General features: G+C 61.7%; 1 protein-coding gene across 1 annotated transcript; it reads right to left on the minus strand.

Annotated features, from left to right (window-relative positions):
• Positions 1-10,398: 10,398 nt before the first annotated feature.
• On the minus strand, positions 10,399-21,254 carry Ift27 (intraflagellar transport 27). The gene is made up of 7 exons (XM_076853276.2): positions 20,852-21,254; positions 17,156-17,232; positions 16,791-16,850; positions 15,806-15,865; positions 13,854-13,971; positions 12,957-13,066; positions 10,399-10,617 (listed from the first exon to the last, which is right to left on the minus strand). Exons 1-7 carry the CDS (start codon positions 20,883-20,885, stop codon positions 10,519-10,521), a joined length of 558 nt encoding a protein of 185 aa, XP_076709391.1. The 5' UTR covers positions 20,886-21,254; the 3' UTR covers positions 10,399-10,518.
• Between the last annotated feature and the right edge of the window lie 38 nt (positions 21,255-21,292).

Here is a 21,292-nt window from a genome sequence, read left to right on the forward strand (position 1 = left end):
TTTTAGCAGGTGGCAGAATGAAGGGCCCGCCCAGCAGGGGCCCCAGGGACGACTTATAGAAATGGAGGAAATCAAGATGTGCCGGGGAGCGAGGAACCAGGTGAACATGCATTCTACCCCCGCCCTGGCCTGGTTATTCAAATATGGGGCCTAGTTTTTTTCCTGGTGACCACTTTTTATGTCCTTTTACAGCCCAAACACTACATTGCACTCTTCTATCAGTTGGCTCTCGAGGGTTCTGTCTCTCCTAGGAACACCCCTCTTCATCTTGCCTACCCGAGCAGGGGCCAACCTGTCGACCCAAGGTGAATGTCACCTCCTCTGTGAAGTCTTCCTCGTTAGTTTGGATAAACTACCTGTTATTAAAAAATAGTCCCACTGGGTACGGTGGTGCACACCTGTAATCCCAGTGATTTGGAGGCTGAGGCAGGAGGATCGCAAGTTAAAAGCTCAGTAATTTAGGGAGGCCGTAAGCAACTTAGAAAGACCCTGTCTCTAAATAAAAAATAAAAAGGGCTGGAGATGTGGCTCAGTGGTTAAGCGGTCCTGGGTTCAATTCCTACTAATGATAATAATGATACTATAATAATCATCCCCAATCTCAGTGTCTTGACTTTTCAGAGCACAACTAAATGGCAGCTGGCCAGGGCGAGGCTTCCTCCACACAATTACGTGGGCCCCCAAGTCCCTCCACCAACTCCTCTCCCATCCTCTACAACCTGTTTCTTTGTAAACAAGATTTGATTGAAACACAGTCGTGCCCATCCATTTATACTTTGTCAATAGCTGTTTCAGGAACATAAGGACAAAGTTGATTAACTGTGACAGAGATCGTATGATCCAGAAAACTTAGAATATTTGCCTTCTGACTTTTATAGAAAAAGCTCACTGACCCGGGCTCTGTTCTCCTTGGACCTGTGGAGGGCATGCAGGATGGTGGGGAGGATTCTATGCGGTGGACCACTTCCTCCCCCGTCCTATTGGCCACAGCTGGTCATATGACTGCAGCAAACCACAAGGAGGCTGGGAAATGTAGTCTTCCTAGGTGCGGGGGGGAAGGTGCAGCGGGCGTGGCTGGCACACAGCCCTCTCTCCACAGCTCCTGACTTTGCGCCCCTGCTCCAGGTCCTGCTCTCTGCCACGCTCCCTGAAGTAGTGCCCTCGGGGGACAGAAAGTTCTTCAGGGCAGAGACAGCGCCTGTCTTACTGAGCCTGCCTGCCCTTGCTCAGCCCCAGCACTTCCCCAGCCCTGCCCTGGGCTCTCCCTGTGGCTTTCCTGCTGGGCCTGTGGCACCTCTGATGGGGGATTCCTCGCTCCCTGTCCACTGGCTTCTTTCCAGACACCCTCGTGCTCCGCCCTGGCATGTCCTCCTCAACAAACAGACCCGACAGGTGACCTCGTGGAGCTTGAGGTCCAGCAGGAGAGAGGGCAATGAGAGAAGGACCACACAGGTAAATTGGAAGGGACATCAGTGACGAAATGCTCCGATAGAAAGGTGAGGACTTGGGGCTCTGAGTACGTCCGAGGGGAGAGACCTGGTGGAGTGCAGTGGTTGGGAGGGGGCTTTCCTGAGGAGGGGGCGCTGCGACTGTGAGCTGAAGGAAAAGCGGACAGTAACCAGGTGGAGGGAGGGTGGGCAGCGGGAATGGCCTATGCAAAGGCCCTGCGGTAGGAGGGGAAAAGGGCTTTATTATTATAACAATATGACATTATTGTTACTGATAACTCAGCTCAGACCTGTCCAGTGCTCACTGGGTCCAGACAGGGCAAGCACTTTGCACGTATGACATCGGTGCATCTGCTGATGCTCTGCCCACACTCCTGCCCACCCCAGAGGTCCCCGAGGATGTTTGCCGTTCTTGCTGGCAGCCTCCCGTGTCACTCCATGGCCTGCAAGACACAGGCTAGACAACCCAGGGGCCGGGGGAATGGAGGACACGAGGCTCCCCGTCTCACCCTGTGGAGCCTCTGGGCCACCTCCCAAGGCCCCTCCTGAGCACTGTCACGGGGTCTGTTTCTGAAGGAACCAAACTAAAGCTCCTTAGTGTCTCATCAACAGACGGGGAAACCGAGGCAGCAGGAAGCTCCAGAGCAGCGGGGGAGGGGCTGAGGGCCTCTGACCAGGGAAAGTGCTGGGGCCTCAGGGTCCTCCAGCCCTGGCCTCCCACCCTCAGGACGGCTGCAGGCCCCGGGGCCTTTGGAGGGCTTCAGGCAGAGGCTGACATCTCCTGAGGACGTGGGGACAGGGTGGCCTGGGACTGAGCAGTGCGAGGGGCTGGTCAGGGGTCATTCTCTGGTCATCTTCTGGGGACTCATCGGGAGGCCTCTGAAGGCACCCAGGGCCACCGCGCAGGGCAGGGGTATCCGGGCCTGGGGCCCCTTTCCCCTCGCCCCTCCCACCCACCCCCCAGGTCACAGGCCCCTGGCCCCACCCTGGCCTCTGGGGGGAGGGTCTGCCCCGAGGAGCCCGGCCAGGGCTGGCAGCTGCAGCGGGCAGCCAGCTGGGCCTCCTGACGCTGCGCAGGCCCGGAGGCGAGCACGTGGCTGGCCGGGTGCTGCTGTTTCTGCCCCAGCGCCCGCGTGCCCCGCCCGTCCGGGCAGATGGTCCTGTAAGTGACGCCACCCGGACGGGGCCGGGGTCTGCCACCCCCCTCCCTGAACCTTGCCTGTTGTCCTGGGCTCAGGTGGCCTGTCCCCCATACAGCGTGGCCAGGCGGGGCCTGCAACAGGGCCAGGTGCCCAGCTGTGCAGGGTGCAGGACTGGGGGGACCCTGCAGATGCCCAGGACCCCTGACTGCAGGGAGCCCGTCTCTGGGCGGCTGGAGGTGGTGGCAGATCTTCTCTGGCGTCCCCAAGGAGAAAGGAAGCGAGTCACATCTGTGAGGGCCCGTTTGTACCTGGCTGGAGGGCCACCTCGGGATCTTACCATCCCACCCCTCCCTGCCCTCCTGGGGTCCAGCCACCAGGAGAGAAAGCTCCCGAGGACGGTCCCCTGGACAGCTGCTCCCTGGGGCTGCCCTCTGGGGCTGGCGTTCCCCCTGCACCCGCCCGTCTGCCTGGGTGGCTCCTCCAGGTCACGGGAGCGCAGGCTCCACTCCTCCGTGAACGTGACCCACAGACTCTGCCCCTCTGGGCCTCCGTGTCCTCACCTGTAAATGGGCAGTCACATGCCTGGGGGGGGCGAGGATGAGGTCCAGCCAGCGAGCCCGCTGCCCTCTCTGAGCCCCGAAGTGGAGGCTCCCTGCGCTGCACCGGGAGGGGAGGGCGGGAAGGTGACGTGTGTGTGCCCAGGGGTCTGGGGCTGCCTGGCTCTCATGCCCGCCTTGCCTCAGGGCCGGCGGAGGCCTTGCAGCCCTTGGTGGTCCAGTGGGAGGCGGCTGACCGTGTGGGGAGGGAAGCTGGGGCCCCCCTAAGGCCTGGGTGACACCCCATGCCCCGTGTCTGCTCCTCTTTTGGGGGTGGGAGTCCGCGGCCCCTGGTGTCCTGGAGAGAAGGCCGCGGAAGCCCCAGGAGCGCAGCAGAGCTGGACAGGTCCCCGCCCGGCAGCCCCTCCCAGGCAGCTCCTGCCCTCCTGGCCAGGGCAGTAGGACAGTCCCCTCTAGGACAGCCTGGCCCAGGGGTGTGGCCGTCTCCGCCCGCGGGGGCTGCGGGCTCTCCAGCGTCCCATTCTGCAGAGGTGGAGGGCGGAGGCACAGGGTGTGGCAGGGTCCTGCAGACGGTGACAGTGGGTCAGGACCAGTGGCGTCCCGTCTCCCCCCTCCTCCTCCCCTCTCCTCCCGACTCCGCGTAGCTGCTCTGTGCTGGTGGCGGTCCAGCCCGAGGTGCAGACCAGCTGTGTGCCCCACACCACGTGGGCTCCTGAGATGGCACCGGCGGGTCCTGGAGCGAGAGGGCGGGGCCACGCTGGCACCTCACCTACCCGCCCAGCCAGGAGGCCCCAGAGAGGCCGCCATGGTGTGGAAAGAGTGCAGTCTGCCCCCAAGGCTAGTCCTGCACCTGTCTAGCCTTGGTGCTCTGGGGCTGTACGCTGAGCAGAGGAGTGAAGGAGGGAAGCCGTAGAGGGCACCAGCACCCGGTGCTGAAATCACACCCCTCTTCCCCACAACCCTTCTCCGGCTCCACCGCACCAGGGCACCCCACGCCTGTGATCCCCTTGCCCACAGTGGCCAGGAATGTTGACCTTTCATCAACCATGCTCTTCTCTGTCCCAGGACCTTTGCACGTGCATTCCCTCTGGCTGATAGGGTTTCCCTGCTTCACTGCTGATTCTTGCTCCTGCCTGTCCCTGCAGAGAGGCCCTTGATGGACAGCTTCCTCCCGTAGTCCCCTCTGTAGTCCTCCTCACTGTCCATTTCCCCGGGTAGAATGTGCTCCTTGTGGCACGGGGGGACCTCGACTGCCCTCTGCCGCCCTGCAGACCCTGTACTGAGCAGCTCTGGTGTTCAGCTGGTGGTCAGAGCCGGGCTGGCCGGGACCCATGGGCTCCGCGGGGGCTGTCTGTCAGGCCCTGCGTCCCTGCCTCAGGGCTCCGGGGACCTTGGCTGTCACCTCTGAGGATGGGGCACACCAGGCTCTCTCCAGGCTTTTCTGGGGCCCTGGAGGACAGGGCACCACTTGGGCTTGGGGTCACTTGCAGAGGCCAGGCCTCCCAGGGTCCTTGGGGACCCTTTGGGTGACAAGTGGGAACAGCCCCAGGGGATTGTCCAGGCAGCAGTGACAGTGACAATATCCCGGTCATTGTTTGTGCTGGCCTGGGCTCAGCGCTGTAGGAGGGCCACCCTTTGTCCTCCTCAGTATTGTGGGAGGGAGGTGACATCAGGGCCTGGGGGTGAGGTGACTTGCCCAGGTCACCTGTGAGGATGTGATGGAGGGAGGTTGGTACAGAGGCAGCTGGACTCATGGCTTCTGGGCTTTGGGGCAGAACAGGGAGGTGCTGAGGGACCAAGGGGGAGACCCAGCGTCCCCAGGAGGTTTCCTGAGAGTCTTCGGAAGCTGCCCTGGGACACAGGGCAGGTCACAGGCTCCTTGGGTCCCCAGGATGAAGTGGGAGGGAGTGTGGCCTTGACCTCTGGGGGTCGCGAAGGTCAGGTGGGAGGACACCCTGGGCGAGCCTGGGGAGCTGGCCGTGGGGCTCCTGGGGCACCCCTGCCTGGCCGGGCACTCGGACCCAGGACGCGGCTGAGGCTGAGGCGGCAGCCTGAGGCCACAGAGCGGGGCTGCTTCATGCCTGGGGGGCCTTCCTGTCCCACGGACCTGGCGCAGCGACAGCCGGGACGCGACGTGCAGCTTGCAACCAGGACCTGGCTCCGGGGACTGGTCCTTGCTCTTTGCTTGAGGGAGTCCTCACCCCAGCGAGAGGCCACCAGGGCCTGGGCCCGTGTGGCACCCAGGGCCTTGCCCACGCTGCGCAGGCGCCAGCCCCCAGGCTCCCTCCAGCCACTTCCCCAGCGCGCCAGTGCCTGGGGCATCTCTGTCCCCAGAGCTCAGCGCGGCCGGTGGGGACAGTCGGGGACGGTCGATGCTCCGTGTGGAAGGGCTCTGTCGGTTGAAGAGCAGGTCATCCACAACCAGTTCTCTCTAGATATTTGGGCCCAACACATAAGCATGGCCGAGCCCACTGGAGGGGACATGCCCCGGCAGGGCCATTGAGGAGCCTCCTGGTCACCTGGCGGGCGGCGTGGCCGGGCTCAGGGCCATCTGCTCATGGTGTCTCTTATTTGCTCTTCTCACACTTGAGACCATTTTAATTTTTAAGCTCCAGCCAATGAAGAGGAGGAGGAGGAGGCCGTGGGGGTGGGGGTGGCCCCTCCAGGGGGGCCCAGCTCTGCCCTCCCAGCCAGGCCCTTGGCCAGGACCCAGCCCAGAGAGCGCTTGGCGACGGTGACGGCTGTCGCCCCAGGAGGGACTTGGAGCCGCAGGGCAGCAGGTCCGCCTGCCTGGCACGCCTGGAGCTCTGCGTGGGACCCCAGGGTTGCCGCAGCTCTGTGTCCCCTTCTGTCCTGCTCCCGACTTCTATGGAAAAGCAGCTCCAATTAGACCCAAGAGTCTCTGCCTCGCTTTGTCCCCAGGATCGATGGAACCATTGCTTCAGGACTTAATCCGTCACGGTCACCCATGGGCTGTGCCTGGGCCCTGGGCGCCCCCTGGCCGGGGCTGGCCCTAGGGACACCAGGCCTCCGCCCTCCTCTCCAAGTCTCTCCCTTTAATGTCCCTGCGTCACCCGCCCCCCAGCTGTCCAGGGCCGGCCCTGCTGGGGTGTGAACAGCAGCATCTCTCTGAAGGGCGATGTGTCACATGCCATTAAAGCCTTTGAAAAGTCCGCAGGCTCTGACCTGGAAAGTCCCCTCTAGGAATCTGCCCTGGAGGAGAAACCGGATCGGGGTCCATGCTGATGTGCCTGCTCCTCCTGAGTGACCACCTGGCCACCGCGGAGGCCGAGGGAAGAGAAACCGGGGGAGGGGACGGGGCGACATGGGGCGCTCCTGAGCCATCATGCATCAGGGGCGACAATGGCCACCGCGACACAGTGGGCATTTGCCACAGTAGCTTTAACGGGAGAAGGGGGGGGGACAGACCCGACGCCCCCCGTCTGTCCGACGCGCAGGTGGGTTGAGCTGCTTTCCTGCCTCTGGGCTTTTTTCCTCATGACTTTAACAAGAAAGGAAACGACTGCGCAGAACGACAGGTTCTTGTTTTACTTGAACCAGCGTCCACAGGTGTCCTTGAGTGACCACGGACTTCCACGGGTGACCTGACACGCACCTTGGTTTTCTGGTTTCAAAGCATCTACATGTTTTCATACGCAGAGGGAAGGAGACGGAAGCCCAGGGCCCTGAGTGGGCGCCAGGCCCGGAGAGGCTTCCAATGACGCTCATTTGATTCTTTAGAACTTTCTGGATTTTCTTTTTCTTTCTTCTCCTTTCGTTTGTAGTTAAGCATACATTACTTTTATGTAATAAAAAAAGTAATGACTTATATTACTACAGAAAATCTGAGATCGCTTCCATGCATTGAACGTTTGCTATGTATCTTAATCCACAAACGTTGGTAAAGTTGGTAACAGTCTCATTTGATAAACTGGGAAGCTGAGGAACAGAGAGGGTAAGTACCTTGCCTAACAACACACAGCTGCAGCTCTAATTCTGCTCTGATGTGAAGCTGGTGCTCTTTCCATTAACACCCAGCTGATGCTAAAGGACCCACAGGAAGATCAAGGCGATTCCCGCCTCCACTGTGCCTGTCCTGTGCCTCTCTGGTCTCTCCCCTCCGCCCCTACAGCCAGGTGCAGGATGGCCGGGTGAAAACGTGCTCACAGACGGCTGTTCTCCTAAGGAGCCCCGGCTCCCCTCGGCCTTTTGCCCTCCTACTCAACCACCCTGCTTCGCGGCAGAGCAGAGCGCGGGCGACGGGCATCGTGTGCTTAGATGCCCTGACGCCAGGGGCTGGCGGCCCAGGCTCTCCCGCGGCCCGGATGTCCCTCCTGCCCTGTTTCTAAAGTGAGTAAAGGACGAGGCACTTAAAGAATCAGCAGGGGCTGCAAAGACAGGATGTGCGGTCACTTCCCAAACTTGTGCTGATGCTGGGGACGCCCGAGCCCGGGCCCCCTCCGCCATCAGCCCTGCCTCACCTACAGGCACCTCCGCACCCTCTGGTCCTCCAGCTTCCCAGCTGGTCACTCCAAAGCAGGAACCAGGGTGAGTCACTCTGTCAAAACCCTTCAGCGGCTCCCATTTCCTTCTCCAATTCCTCAGCTTTGAGCAGACCCTCGTTTTCTTGCTCCTCTTCCTGTGGCTTCTCTCCGATCTCCGAGGCCCTCTTGTTCCCCCCCCCCCCCCCACTGCTCGGACACTTCCCAAGAGGCCTGGCTTCATGCCCCAGGGCTTTTGCTCGCCCCTTTGGAGTGTTCTTCCCGGCAGCAGTCACTTTCCTGCCACATCCCTGGCGGCCGGGTGTGGCGCTCCTCCTGGGCCCTGGCTCTGCCATCCTGATCCCTGGTGGGCAGCAGGGCACGGGGACAGCTGGACCAGAAGCCCAGCGCGGGAGGCTCCTCCCAGGGCTCCGCTGGGAGCGGCAGTTTTCAGGCCTGGGGTCCGCTGGCTCTTCTTCCCGTCACCTGGTGGGGCCAGGAAGTTTTAGTTTCCAAAATCCCATTTTAGCACCAAAGTGGACGTCTTCCCACAAGCCCTGCTCTTGGCTGCCCCCAGCCCCAAGCCTCCGGGTGACCTTGGGTGGCCCTCCCCACCGCAGGAAGCCCCGCTGCTCCCAGGTGGGCCTTCGAACCCAAGGGCGGCCACAGGGCCAGCTTCCCAGAGCCCCCAGAGGCCACCCCCTGGCCCAGGCCACGTGTCACTGAAGGGTCCTATGTACAAGTGCCCCTCCATGACCACACATGGCCCCTGATCCTCTTACAGAGTTCCAGGGCTGGCCGCTGGGAACAGGAGGAGGCCACACTGAGGACCGTGGAGCCTCGGGGTGCCAGACACCCTGAACTCTCTCCAGTCTCGCCCAACGTCACCCTCATGGGCCCTGCAGCTGCCCCTGTCCTGCATACCCTCCCCCGTCTGTCACCCGCTGTCACCAACCTGTCACATCAGACCCCCCCCATGAGGACATCAGCCCCAGAGGGCAGGGATCCTTGTCTCGGTGGCAAATGCCCCAGCTGGACCAGGGCCTGCCATGCAGATGGCCCACGCCATCACTGTTGGCTCGCTGGGGACAGGATGGTGGTCAGTGGCCACTCACTAGGCCTCCTGTGTAGTGCTGGGCACGATGAGGAGAGCGCCATGGGGTCCGTCCAATGCTGGCTTCCCATTGCCTCAGGATGGAAACCACGGTCCCCCGACTCTCGCTCCCTCCCAGCACACAACAGGCCCCACGCCCTGATTGGCCTCAATGCTGGCTGCTGTTGGTGCCCCAGGACTTTTGCACTTTCTGTCCTTGCTGTCTGTGGCCCATCCCTCGAATGATCACGGGCTGTCAGCTCCGCTCAGTCATCCCCGTGTCACCCCCGATCACTGCTCCATTTATCTGTTATTGGAAATGATCTTGGTCATTTATTGCCCGGTATTACCAGTTCACTGCAGGGACCTCAACGCAGTGGGCTCCAGACCTAGGCCAGTCCCTGGCTCTAGTTGCCACATGGCCTCCTGCTCTACCCTGGGTTCTCCTGACCAGCGGTCCAGCCGTCCCTGAAGCGCAGGCCACGCTGGATGGGACTCCAGGAGCTGGTCTCCTCCCCCGGCCTGCTCTGCTCTGGCCCTGTCTGCGGCAGCCCCTGCGGGAATTGGGGTGTCTGGTCGTTGGGGGGCTGAGCCTCTGCTGCTGGGGCCCTCAGGAGGGGGCAGCCCTGCCCTTTCCCAGGCAGGAAGCTGCTCTGTCCAGCTGTGGCTACTGTCCTTGTGGTCCCCAACAAGCCCTGTCTCTGCTCCCCCAGGGGACGTGTGAGCTCCCCAAATCACGCTCACCCACCTGCAGCTGGCACCAGCTCCTGTGGTCAGTGGCGTCCAGCCGGGGCACAGCACCAGGGCTGCTTCCTGGCAGTGTCCTCTCCAGGGACCTTGAGGCGGGCTGACCTGCCCCGGAGCCCAGGAGGCGGCAGTGGGGAGCGAGGCCCTGGCGCCCTTGGCCCGCGGGACCCACGGCTGCTGCCGCCCTGTGTGGGATGCCCGAGGTGCTGGGCCAGGGACACGCTGGTCGTGGCCAGGAAGCACGTTAATTTCCATTACTGCCCGCGCCCTCCGGACGCACCCGGCTGCCCACCCCCGCCGGTGCCCACGGGGCAGAGGCCTGGGGCCGAGGGGTGGAGCCTGGGGGGGGGGTGAAGCCACAGAGCCCTGGGGACAGCCACAGCCCGCGGCAGGGGCCAAGGCGGCCAGGGGCCTCTGTAGGTGTCACCAGGCAGCAGGCGATGCGGGGGTCTGCGAAGTGAATCGGGTGGGAACAGGATGGAGCTGTGGAGCTGGGCACAGAGGGGACAGCTGCCCGGCTCGATAGGAGGTGGCCACGAGGGAAAGGCCGCGCCCCAGGCTCTTGCCACTTGGGGTTCCCCGCAGCTGGGCAAGGCGGGCCCTTCACAGGCGAGGCCTGGGGGAGGCCAGCAGAGGACACTGCTCTGTCAGGGACAAGCCCCTTCAGGGAGCCCTGGCATCTGGAGCCCTGGGCGGAGGTCAGAGCAGGGACAGGCCCCGGCCCCACTGCAGCCATCATGGATCCCGGCTGTGCCCAAAGCCACCGTGGGGTTTGCAGGTCGAAGGCCCTTTGGGGCCTCGGCACCCAGCCATGCAGGGTGGACAGGACGCCCCACTCCAACAGCTGGTGACCCCCGGCTGGGGCAGGGCTCCCAGGCTGCTCTGGGAAGGACCGACGGACGGGCCAAGGACGGACACAGCTGCGGCTGCTGCACTTCCTCCTAGTTTTATTTGCGGCTGTCCTGAGGTCCTGGGGCGCAGAGCAACTCCAGCGCCGCTCGTCCTCCAGGGAGAGGTCACGGCCAGGTCCACGGCGGCCCAGGCGGCCGCTCACACCAGGGTGTGGAAGGCGTCCACCCTCTCCCGGTACAGGTGGTGGAACTGCTTGGCCAGGCAGTGGAAGGGGGCCTCGTAGCTCTCCATCTCCTTCTGCAGAGACAGCGGGGCTGAGGCCGCGCTCACCTGCCCAGCTCCAGCCGGGGCCATCAGGGCCACCGGGTCCCACCCCGTCCACCTGGCACCATCAGGGGAGGCCACTGTCACGCTGATTCTACAAGTGATCTGGGACACAGGGAGGGGGTCTGCTGGCAGCCACGCGCCACTTAGACAGCAGGGCAGGGCCTGGACCCGGCCCATTTCCACGGAGTCTGTCCTGAAGGCCACCCTGGCTGCACGTGTGACAGGAGCCCCAGAGGCCAGAGCAGAACAGCTGTGGAGGAAGAGCCTGGCCGCCCGGCGGGAGGACAGGGGAGGCCTCGCCGAGAATGTGGCCAGGGCGGTGGGGGCTCCCGGGGAGGCCACTCTCCTGCACCCCCAGTCGGGGGGAGGTTTCAGGAGAGCCCGAGGCCCAGGTAACCCAGCTGACCCCAGGCCAGGAGAGGTGGCCGGCTGCTCCGGTGGCCCAGGGAGGACAGGCTGCCAGTGGGATGGCTGGCACTACCTCCCGTCAGGTGGCACCTGTGGCCACGCTCCCACCTCCAGGCCAGTGGGTCAGGTGGGAGCCCCTGAAGGACGGTGCTGGGCCGCCAAGGGTGGACGGTGCGTCCATGGGGGCAGGAGGGCATCTCTAAGGTCCACAAGCCTCAGCCGGGCACCTGCAACACGCTGCCCTGCTGGCTCCTGCCTCTGCCCTCCTGAGCCAGGGAGACGGCCAGTCAAGGTCAGAGTGCCCACCTTGCAGGACCAGGCAGGGGACAGCTGAGATGAGGAGCTTCTCATGACTCAAGGGGCAGGGGAACAGGGAAGTTAAAGATGCGCCCTGGGTGGTGTCTAAGGGAGGGAACTAGGGGCTCTCAGGGTGGGCCAGCGGCCACTCGGGCTGCACGGCCACCGTGCTCTTGCTGTGCGTGGCCTGCACGTCTCTCATTTTTAAGAAATAAGTCGCCAGAAGGAAGAACCCACTGCGCCCCAGACAGCGGCTGAAGCATGAGAACCTGTCTGGAGACCACCCTGGGCGAAGCGCAGCCTCGTGACGGCCGTGAAGTGTCCCCAGCTCAACGGGCAAAGAAGTCAGGGAGGTGGTGGCTCTGGGTGGGGTCACTGCATTCCACAGATGGGTAGCCTGGGGCTGGGGCAGGGCCCCACCTCAAGAGCCGGCCTCTCCACGGGGCGGCCAGGAGGCCTGAAGTGAGCAAAGGGAGCCAGGTCTGTGGCGTGTCCCAGGCTCTCCAGCAAGAGACACGGGAGGGAGGGAGATTCTGGAAATACGGAGAGTGCTAAGGAGGGTGGACGGGCTGGAGCCACGCCCTGTCCTACAAGGGAGCTCACCCTCCAGCAGAGAAGGGGGGGTGCGCCGCCCGCCCCCCCCGCCCCCCCACCCCCGCACGGGCGGCCAGGACCTGGGTTTCTAAGTGAATCTGAAAGCTCTCCAATGCACGACCTTGGGAGATCCCAGCATAAAAAGTGAGGAATTCCAGGCCCAGAGTCCCAGCAGACACACAGATGCTCAGGAAATAGATGGAAATCGAACCATTTTCCAAATGCATTAAGAGGCTCCAGTGGCAGGAGCCCTTTGTCAAAGGACTGATCATGACCTCACTCTGAGCGCGGATGCTGACGGGGCTGGGTAGAGCAGGACCTTTAACCAGGCTCGCCTAGAATTATGTCCCCAAGAGCCCCAGCAGGTTCTGGGAGGCAGCGGGAGCACCTGCTCGAAGGCTGAGCTTTCCAGCCACCTGAGCCCAAGTCCTGGTCCTGGTCCTTCACTGTCAGCTCTGCAGCCAGGGCAGCTCCACGACCTTCCTGAGTCTGCATGTCACTGGCATAAGAGGGACAGGAGCAGCTGTCCCGCTGTGATGCCTGCACAGAGTGTGCACCATGCCCAGCGCACAGTAGGCCCTCAGCAAACACCCGGCACACAGTGGGCCCTCAGCCAACACTGTTCCCTCTCCCTCGCCTCCTGGGAGGGCAGGTGGCCTGGGAAGGTGGCTCTTGTTGACCTGTAACAGTGTCTTGGTGATGAACACTCCTCTTTTTGTTGTTGTTGTTTTAACATTTTAAGTTTTGTTTAAAGAAATACTTTGATTTTTTTGGCCCTCAAATTTCAAACACAGAGGGGTGCTGGGAAGCCAAGGACCAGAAGGTTCCCCCAGGTCAGCCAGATGAGCATGGCCGCACCTGGAAGGATGGGACCCATCCTGGGCTGGGAATGTGAACATCAGCCCAAATCAGACCACAGATGGTGGCCTAGCCACTGGACACGTGGCCGTTTGAAAGCTGCTTCTAGCAGAGGCCACGTCAGCCGCAGCAACGCTGCAAGTGATACTCACCACGGACGTTTCAAAACATTCCAGGCCCTGGCCCAGCGCCCACGCCCGGGCCTGGGCCGAGTCCACTGCCCGCCTGCCAGCCAGGTCTGTCTTGTTTCCCACCAGGACACCTGCCCAGAGAACACAGGTGGCACCCTCAGCCGTGGCAGGCTGGGGGTCCGCGGGCACGAAAGAGCTGCCTGACCCGGGGTGAGGGTGGCAGGTGCCTCTGTCTCTAGCGCTGCCCCGAGGGTGAAGGTGCTTTGCTTCCGACTTGTGGTTGGCTCAGGGTTTTTCCTAGGCCTCACATGTCCCTGTGTCCCTGTCTCCTCAGGGCTGCAGGCCTCATGAAGGCCGAGGCCACATTTCTGTGTGCGTTCGCGGTAATTCCTAGCGCATGGAGCAAACTTTAAAATGGTCATTAATACTAATCTGGGGCCTGGGCTCCGAGTCAGGGACTCCGAGGTAATTTAGCTCTGTTCCCAGCTGCATCGGCTGCAGCTAATTTCCGAGCCGTCTCTGGGGACCGCTTTCCCTGGTCTATAATGAGGAGAATTTGTTGATCTCACATAGGGAGCAAGGTAAACGGATTTAAGGCATTCAGAAGTGACAACAGGACTTGGATGTAGCTTGCACCCCACACAGAGGATGAAATGAGGCCCTCTCCCCGGGGCGGGCTTTCTGGAAACATCGATTCCTATCACAGTGCCTCCTCCCTATCATCTTGAGCCTCGCCAGGACTTGGTGGCCAGCAGGGTGGCACCAGCCGGTACAGACCCCGAGAGGGAGGCGGGTGCGGCTGCTGAGAGGCAGCAGGTCTGGGCTGTCAGGCCCAAGCTCAAGGGCCCTGTCCGGTGCCACAGCGACCCCAGCGATGGCCTCAGGCTCTGGAGCTGAGGACAGGTGCTGCCATCCTACCTGGCAGGGTGGTTCCCGGAGCCTGCGCCCGGACCTTCTCTAGCCACTTGCCACAGCTGTTGAAGGACTGCTCGTTGGTCACGTCGTAGACCAGACACAGGACGTTGGGACTCTCCCACTGTTGGGGGGAGACAGGATGGGCACAGGTCAGGAACACCACAGGGACTCTCAGGGATGGAGGTGGGTGAGGGGCGTGAGAAGCCACGAGGTGGGCCAGGAAGCAGCCATGGAGGTGCCGCGGTGCCCATGGGTTGAAGGAAGGCCTGCCCAGGGGTTGGCAGGGCTGGGGGAGGAGGGTGCAGGCCATGCTTGGCCGGGGCTGTGGGCCAGGTGACACTCTGGACTCGCAGGGCTGGAGTGGGTGGTCCCACTTGCAGCCGAGGAATCTGAATTTGGAGAGGGCCAGGGCGGGACGGAGGCCTTCCTCTGCCCAGAGCCTGCTCTCCCCGCCATGGGCCTCACTGGCCCGCTCTCCTGTGTCCTTGGAGGGCCTTCCCTGCAGGCGGACGCTCCTGTCCTCGCAAGCCTGAGTGCGCTGCCCACACTAGCCAGCCCCGGGGCGCCCGTCTGCACCTTCTTCAGGCCTGGCTTTCAAATGCAGACAAGGCTTCCTGCTCCTCCTGCTGTGGCGCAGCAGCCCTAATACGCACCACTTAGGAGCCAGGGAGACGTTCTGGAGGGCCGTCAGCTCCAGGGGCTGCTCGAGTCCTGGGCTTCCTGCCACCAGGGTGTGGACGCCTGCTCTGTGCAGTCTGTGGGCTCCGCCATCCTGCACCATTAGCCTCTGGTTTATTTCTGGGGTGTCAGTAGGCTTCCAGACACAGGGAGAATCCTTTTTCCAAGCTGTCCTTGGAAGAACAGCTGTCCTTGGAAGGACTGGCTCTGGGGGCCCCTCCCCACTATGCTGGTCCTGGAGGCTCCCGAAGGCCACTGGCCTGCCCTCCGGGTGAGATCACGGATTCTCACTAGAGCCACACTGACCTCCGCTGTGTGCATGCAGGAGACACTCAGTGTGGCTTCAACCCAAGAACCCTTCCTTCCCTGGCCTCAGTGAGGGGCCCAGACAGGCCTGGCATCAGGCTGAAGCCAAGGGTGGCCTGGAACCAGGGCCGGCGGGAGGGAGCTGTGAACTACGGGACCGTGACCCTGACTCGCCACAGGCATCTCCTCTTTTGTTGGGGGTTTGGGAAGGATCAGGAATCAACGCAGGACGTTGACCGGCGTGGAACTCCCATCAGCCTCCACTTCTCTTAGACAACAAAAAGGGGAGGAAACAGTTTCATTAAAACATGCTGTTCCTGGGGAGGCAGGCGGCGCTGGAGGAGTCCAGGCTCCAGGTTGGCAACCTGGCCCAGGGTAGAGGGCACAGCCAGCTGGGGCCTGGGAGGACAGGGGGACGGCGAGACCTGGAGGCAAGCAACCACAGAACGTGGGGTGTACGGAGGGCAGGAAGGGGAGCCTCTGCCCAGAGGGGGTGGAAATGTGTGGCTGAGAGCGCCCCCTTCAGGAGGGCTCTCGGGGAGGCGGAGGGAGGGGCTCTGGCGCCTTTGAAACTCGGCCACTCTAGGGCAGGCGGTGGGGGGGGTCACTCGGCCACTCCAGAGCAGGCGGGGGTCACTCGGCCACTCTAGAGCAGGCGGGGGTCACTCGGCCACTCTAGAGCAGGCGGGGGTCACTCGGCCACTCTAGAGCAGGCGGGGGTCACTCGGCCACTCTAGAGCAGACGGGGGTCACTCGGCCACTCTAGAGCAGGCAGGACGTCACTCGGCCACTCTAGAGCAGGCGGGGCGTCACAGGCTAAAGTTCCTACTCGCCCCTGTACAGAGTTTTGCCAGGGCAGCCTCAGGATGGCTGAGGTGTGCTGAGACTCGGGCAGGAGTGGCCTCAGGGGCACATGGTGTGGCAGGAGGTGGTGGAGGAGGAGACCAGGAAGGAGGTTGGGTGCTACTTGCCAATTTATCCAGCATTTCAGAAAACAGCTCCTTGCCGGCCGAGTCAAAAATGAAGAGCTCCTGCAACCAGAAAGCAAGCCCCAGCGAGGGGCACGAGGGAAACCATGGGCCTCCAGCACTGCTGTCACTCTGTCACCCCGTCACCGCAGGTGGGCTTGGTGGCGAAGTGCACGTACCCACTGCACACACATTTCATTCATGCTTTCCCGGGACTCCAGAGCCCCTGGGAGGCTGTGGCAGGTCCCCACCCCACCCAGGATGGTCTGCAGGGAGCCTCAGCTCTCCTGACCCGAGTGCAGAAATACAGGCACAGGCTGGCCTCCCACCTGGCAGAGCAGAATGCCAACCAGGCCGAGGAGCTCTGGGTTCCGAAAGGTCATGGCGCACTTTGTTAACCAAATTGATTTCCAAGTCTTAAAACGACTCTTTCTAAAGGAGGTCACTGAGCAGACCTGGGAAGGCGCTCAAAGTAGGCCAGGCTGACGTCGTACTGGGATGGCCGAGGCGCCACTCAGACAGAGGGCACCAGATGCCCCTTCCCACCTGCCCACCTCACCCAGCCCAGGTGGGAGCCCCTCCCCCAGCTTCTGACCCCTGGCCCCTGCTCTGTGGGTGCGGGCGCCACGTCACCTGCGCCAGGAAGTGCAGGACTGCTCCCTGGTTTTCTTTTTGGCTCACGGGCCTCTTTAAGAATCTGGAGAGCTACAAACCCTCCTGCCAGGAAGGGACACATTTAAATGACATCTTGCCATTGAACTTCAAGAGCCCTGGGACTGCTGAGGAGGGACCCGGGGCAGCCAGCTCCTCTGGGGAGGCGGGTTCCCCAGTACTCCAACCCCTCGGTCCCTCTCGAACAATTCCTGTGTCCCCTGATCAGGTCCCCCATGCTCAGGTGAATCTGGACCCAGTCCCCGCACAGGTCCCTCCCAGGAAGAGTGTGGCCCACAGGAGGAGCCCAGTGCCCCCGGGCGGGGGTGCCACTCACCACACTGTCGCCGGTGTCGGGAACTGGCACCGTCTTCACCACCAAATCCACCCCTGCTGTCTGCCAAGGAAGAATCAGGACATGGGCGTCAGGGGCCCCGTGGAGGGGAGATGCAGGAGGACCCAGAACCCCACACCCGGGGACGTCCCCAGCCCAGTGCTTGTGCCCCGGAGGAGAAGGGCCACGAGTACAGGAGTCGGGCCCCTCCTCCCTGCCCACGAGCGAGCTGCTGTGCTCTGGCAGGCCACTCTGCAGACCACCCCTCCCTGGCTGTGGGTGACACGGTCACTGGGCAGCTGTAGGCCTCTCGGCTTCTGGCAGAAATTCTGCAGAGCCGCTCCCTCAGGGCTGGGGCCCCTGCTCACCAGGGTGTAGTTCTGGAAGTGCACCCCATCGCTGCGGAAGAGCTGCGCCAGGGCCGTCTTGCCCACCGTCGGGTCTCCTGAGCCAGAGCAGAGAAGTGTCACCCGGGTCCCATCAGAACTGAGGACCCCTGCCCCAGAACGGCACCGAGTTTCCAGGGCAAAAGTCCTCGGCTCTCAGGGAGCCCGCGAGGCCCCAGGAGGGCGGCCAGACGATGCGACCCAGCTTCGAGACCCAGGGGGGCCGCGGCTCTTCTCCACACGGCTAAGGACGCTTTCATCCCGAAGAACGGCCCAGGAGGGGACAGAAAGCCCTGGCCCAGAAGTCACCGTCCTCCAGTGAGACACACCAGGGGAAACGGTCACTTTCCAACTTGAATTCACACGGAAGTCCCTCAGGAGGAGCAGAGAGCGGGCGACTGGACCCAGGGGACTCCTGGACACTGGTGCGCACTGGGGAACAAGAGGCCCGAGCTGCGTTACCATCCTGAAAGCCGCTGCCGAGGGACATCCTCCAGCCCACCCTGGAGGGCACCTTCCGGGCCTCTCCACCCGCCTGCAGCGGTGGCCACTGCTCCGCGGGTCAGTCCCTGTCGCGGTTCTTAGCCTGCGGTCTGAACCTCTCCGGAGACCAGCGCTCCTCGTGCTGCCTGTATGCCCCTCTGCCCACGCCCTGCCTCCTGTGATGCCAGGTGTCCTGTGGGCAGACTCCAGCCCTGACAGGACCGGTCTCTGCTTCCCGATCCTCAGCAAAATGTCCGTGGCTCCCTGTCCCTCTGACTTGCCCCTCTGGGCTCCTGGCTGCACCTCCGCCTCCCCCTCCACAGCCACACTGCTCGCCCAGCTCCTCGACGCTCGTGCTCGTCTTTCCCACCCGAATCTTCTCTTCTGAGCCGATCATGACTTCTCGTGGCCTTTCCTGCTGTGAGCTCCGCAGCTTCGAGTGGAGCGCTGCTCAGGGCTGGCTTTCCCATCTGCCACTTCTTAGACGGGACCGACCTGCCCTGCGCTCCCCTCATGGACCCAGGCACACGAATTCCTTCCTTCCCACCCGGTGCCCTGCAGCATCCACCTCACCCGACACAGGAAGAGACCGAGGCTCAGAGAAGCTGGGTGACCTGCCTAGGGTTCCAACACCGTGCTCCCTCCTCCAGGCCCGATCCTCTCCTGAGCTCAGAGGCCAGTTCTGGCCTGTTTCATCAGCGCAGCCCTCCAGGACACCTGGACGCCACAGCCTGGACTGCCACGGGCCCCCACCTGTCCCAGACACGTCACTTTCCTCCTTTGCACCTTGATGCAGACACCCTCCAGGAAAGGCTCAGCTGGTGGCTTCCTTTCTGGCCTGAGGTCACCTCTCCTCCTGTCTTCAGCAGGTGGTGCCGTGGCTCAGTGCAGTAGCACCTGACGTCAGGACTACCTTCCAGGGAGGCAGGACGATCCTCCCACACCAGGACAGGCGGTGTCCCATGGCACTTAAGGGCACAGTGACCCACAGTATTCAGTGGCGGACTCAGGCTCCACCACATACTAGCTGGGTGACGTCAGGTCAGTTACTTAGCCTCTCCCGCCATAGTTGCTACATCTGTGAATCAGATAACACCACCCACGTCATAGGACCGTTAAGGAGATGTAATGAATTCACATATATGGTGCCTACACATGGTGATTGCTATTTGTTTTAACCAAATAAATTACAGATAAATGTCCAGGGTGGTGTTCCCGTCTCCGTCTGAACCAGAGCAAGCAGCACGGTGTTCTGAGGTCCTTGGCCGGCGCCTGCACTCAAAGGCAGTCTGTGTCGTGGCACAGCCCCTGCCCTCCTCAGCCCCTCCTGGAGTGTGGGGCTGGCTGACCCACCTTTGCCTTCCCACTGCACTCTGCGTGGGGACTCACACATAGTAGATGCTCAATAAATATCTGTTGAGTGAATATTAGGTCCCTGACGACTAGTTTTGTGAGACCAAAAAATGTGGGTCTACAAGGGGTAAAAGTAAAAGTAAAACCAGTGAGGGGTGCTGTGAGGATCTGTGGGTGCTGCCATGGCACGCTGACTCACTGGGCTGGGGTCTGTGGTCCCTGGAGACTTCCAAGAAGAGATGCCCTTGAGCCCTTGAAAGTAGGCTGCAGACACTGGGCCAGGCGGAGTTCAGGGGCCACTGACCTGGTCATGACTGCAGTCAAGTGAAACAAGTACCCAAGAGAGTTGGGTAGCTACAAGGAACAAGCCTCAGCCCAGTGTAGCATGGGTAAGAACAAAGCCCAGGGTCTGAACCATGTAGCTCTGCTGCTGCTGGCTGTGTGACTCAGGGCAAGTGGTCTCCCCTCTCTGAGCCTCATTTGCCTCACCACAGAAGTACCAAGCCCATGGGGTTGCTGTGAGGACTCAGTGAGGCCAGTTATGAGGGTCTAGCACAGTGCACCATGCAAGCAGCAGTCAGGAGTCAGCTCCAGGAAGGAAGCTCAATTAAAAAAGAATGAGAAAGATCACTCAGAGAGAGAGAGAGGCCTTTATTTTGTTTTGTTTTGTTGTTGTTTTTTTAAATCTAACTTTAGAAAAAACAAAACAGTCCCACCTTATCCATGAGGAAACTGAAGCTTAAGGAAACAGTCCAACATGCCCATGGCCGCGGGGAAGAGAGCAGCCAGAAGGCTTTTGTTATCCAACATCGCCTCCCCTGGCGCTGGGCACTGGAGTCTCTGGGGAACCACTGGTTTCTTTTGCTCCAGTCTGATCTGAATCACTGCTGCAGTCATCTTTCTGTGTGACCCTTTTATATTCAAACTAGGAAGTCATTAAAAATACTATCCTCTACTTTCAGCTTGAGAGGAGGCAAAAGGAATCTTTCCTTCATAGAATTTCTCACCATTTCTTAGGGAGGCCTGGCGAGCTCACGGGTCTCAACAGTCACACTCGTTCAGGGACTTGGGTGTGGAAATCCTGGGTATGACCTTCGCTAGGTAAGATCAGGGAAAAACAGAACCTACCCCAGGGTGCTACAGAGACAGGATTGAAGGGAAAACACGTGTCTGGCCTACAGCAAGGACTCAGTAAAACGCACGTGTTCTGCCTCTACCAACTTATTATCTAAGCAACTGCTTCCCAAACGTGCAGACTGATTCAGGGAAAACACTACAATGTGAATGCCACAGATCCCTTCATTCTACAAGTATTTATTGAGTACCTACTATGTTCCGGGCATTTTTGCTGGCTGTTTGGTAGGTCAGTCAATGAAACACAGATTCCTGCTTTGGGGGACTCAGTGTTTATATCCTCCTGAAAATGGGCGGCAGGCAGTCAACTAACAGGAGCCTCTGCACACTCTGCCCCTGTACTGTAAGCCCTCTTCCCTAGCCCTCTTACCAGAGGAGTGGGATCAGGAAAATAATCCCATGTGTGAAGAATACCAAACTCGGTGATTCTTAACTTTGAGGTACAGCAAACGGTTTAGTTGAAGCGCCGAGGGTTTGCTTAGCCGGATTGTTACAGGCGTCTGCGCCCCCGAAGTCACAGGTCGGCGGGCGAAGGCGGAGTCGGAAGGGCAGGGAGCAGGGGCTCAGAAAGAGAGTTCTTCCCCGCCCGACGGAATCTGCTCTATCGGAACTGCAGCCGCCGCCGGGGAGAGGGTGACACTCCACGTGAACCAGCGCTCCCGGAGAATTACGGAGCCCGCGGAAGTCAGCGCGGGTTTCCAGACTCACCTGCCAGGATGCACTTGGCTGCCAGCTTCACCATGGTAACCACCACTACCACCGACCCCGAGTGAAGAGCAGCTGCTAGAGGCGTCGGAGGGTGGGTTTCGCGGCCTGGGCGGTGGAAGCGGGGAGGGCTGGTCCCCTGCGCCCGTGGCCCGGTGGGGACCCGGCGGGATGGGGCCTGGACCTCCTGGGCGGGGCTGGGAGACCGAGAGCTAGGGTGGGAGGGAGCAGGACTCCAGAGGGGTCCCGGATCGGGGCAGCGTGGCAAGAGCAGCGGGACGATGAGGATCCCGCTGCCCCTCTGCTTAGGCCGCGGCCGTGGAGTCGGGGACAAACACACTCGACGACCCCCGGGTCCCAAGCACCAAGCGAAAAGCCCTCGCTTGGCAACCACCGTCCGCTGCCCCGCCCCCTCCTCCAGACGGCCCCCGATTGGCTGCTGCC

Source organism: Callospermophilus lateralis, chromosome 4, assembly GCF_048772815.1.
Source record: "Callospermophilus lateralis isolate mCalLat2 chromosome 4, mCalLat2.hap1, whole genome shotgun sequence".
Taxonomy (NCBI): Eukaryota; Metazoa; Chordata; class Mammalia; order Rodentia; family Sciuridae; genus Callospermophilus; species Callospermophilus lateralis.

Bases quoted from the DNA above. Each gene is read 5' to 3' on its own strand.
- Ift27 (XM_076853276.2), bottom strand. From the start codon at position 20,885: ATGGTGAAGCTGGCAGCCAAGTGCATCCTGGCAG. The intron at 15,866-16,790 runs GTGAGTGGCACC...TTCTGGTTGCAG, and splicing joins CCGACACCGGCGACAGTGTG to GAGCTCTTCATTTTTGACTC. The intron at 10,618-12,956 runs GTGAGTATCACT...CTGTCTCTGCAG, and splicing joins AATGTTTTGAAACGTCCGTG to AAGGAGATGGAGAGCTACGA.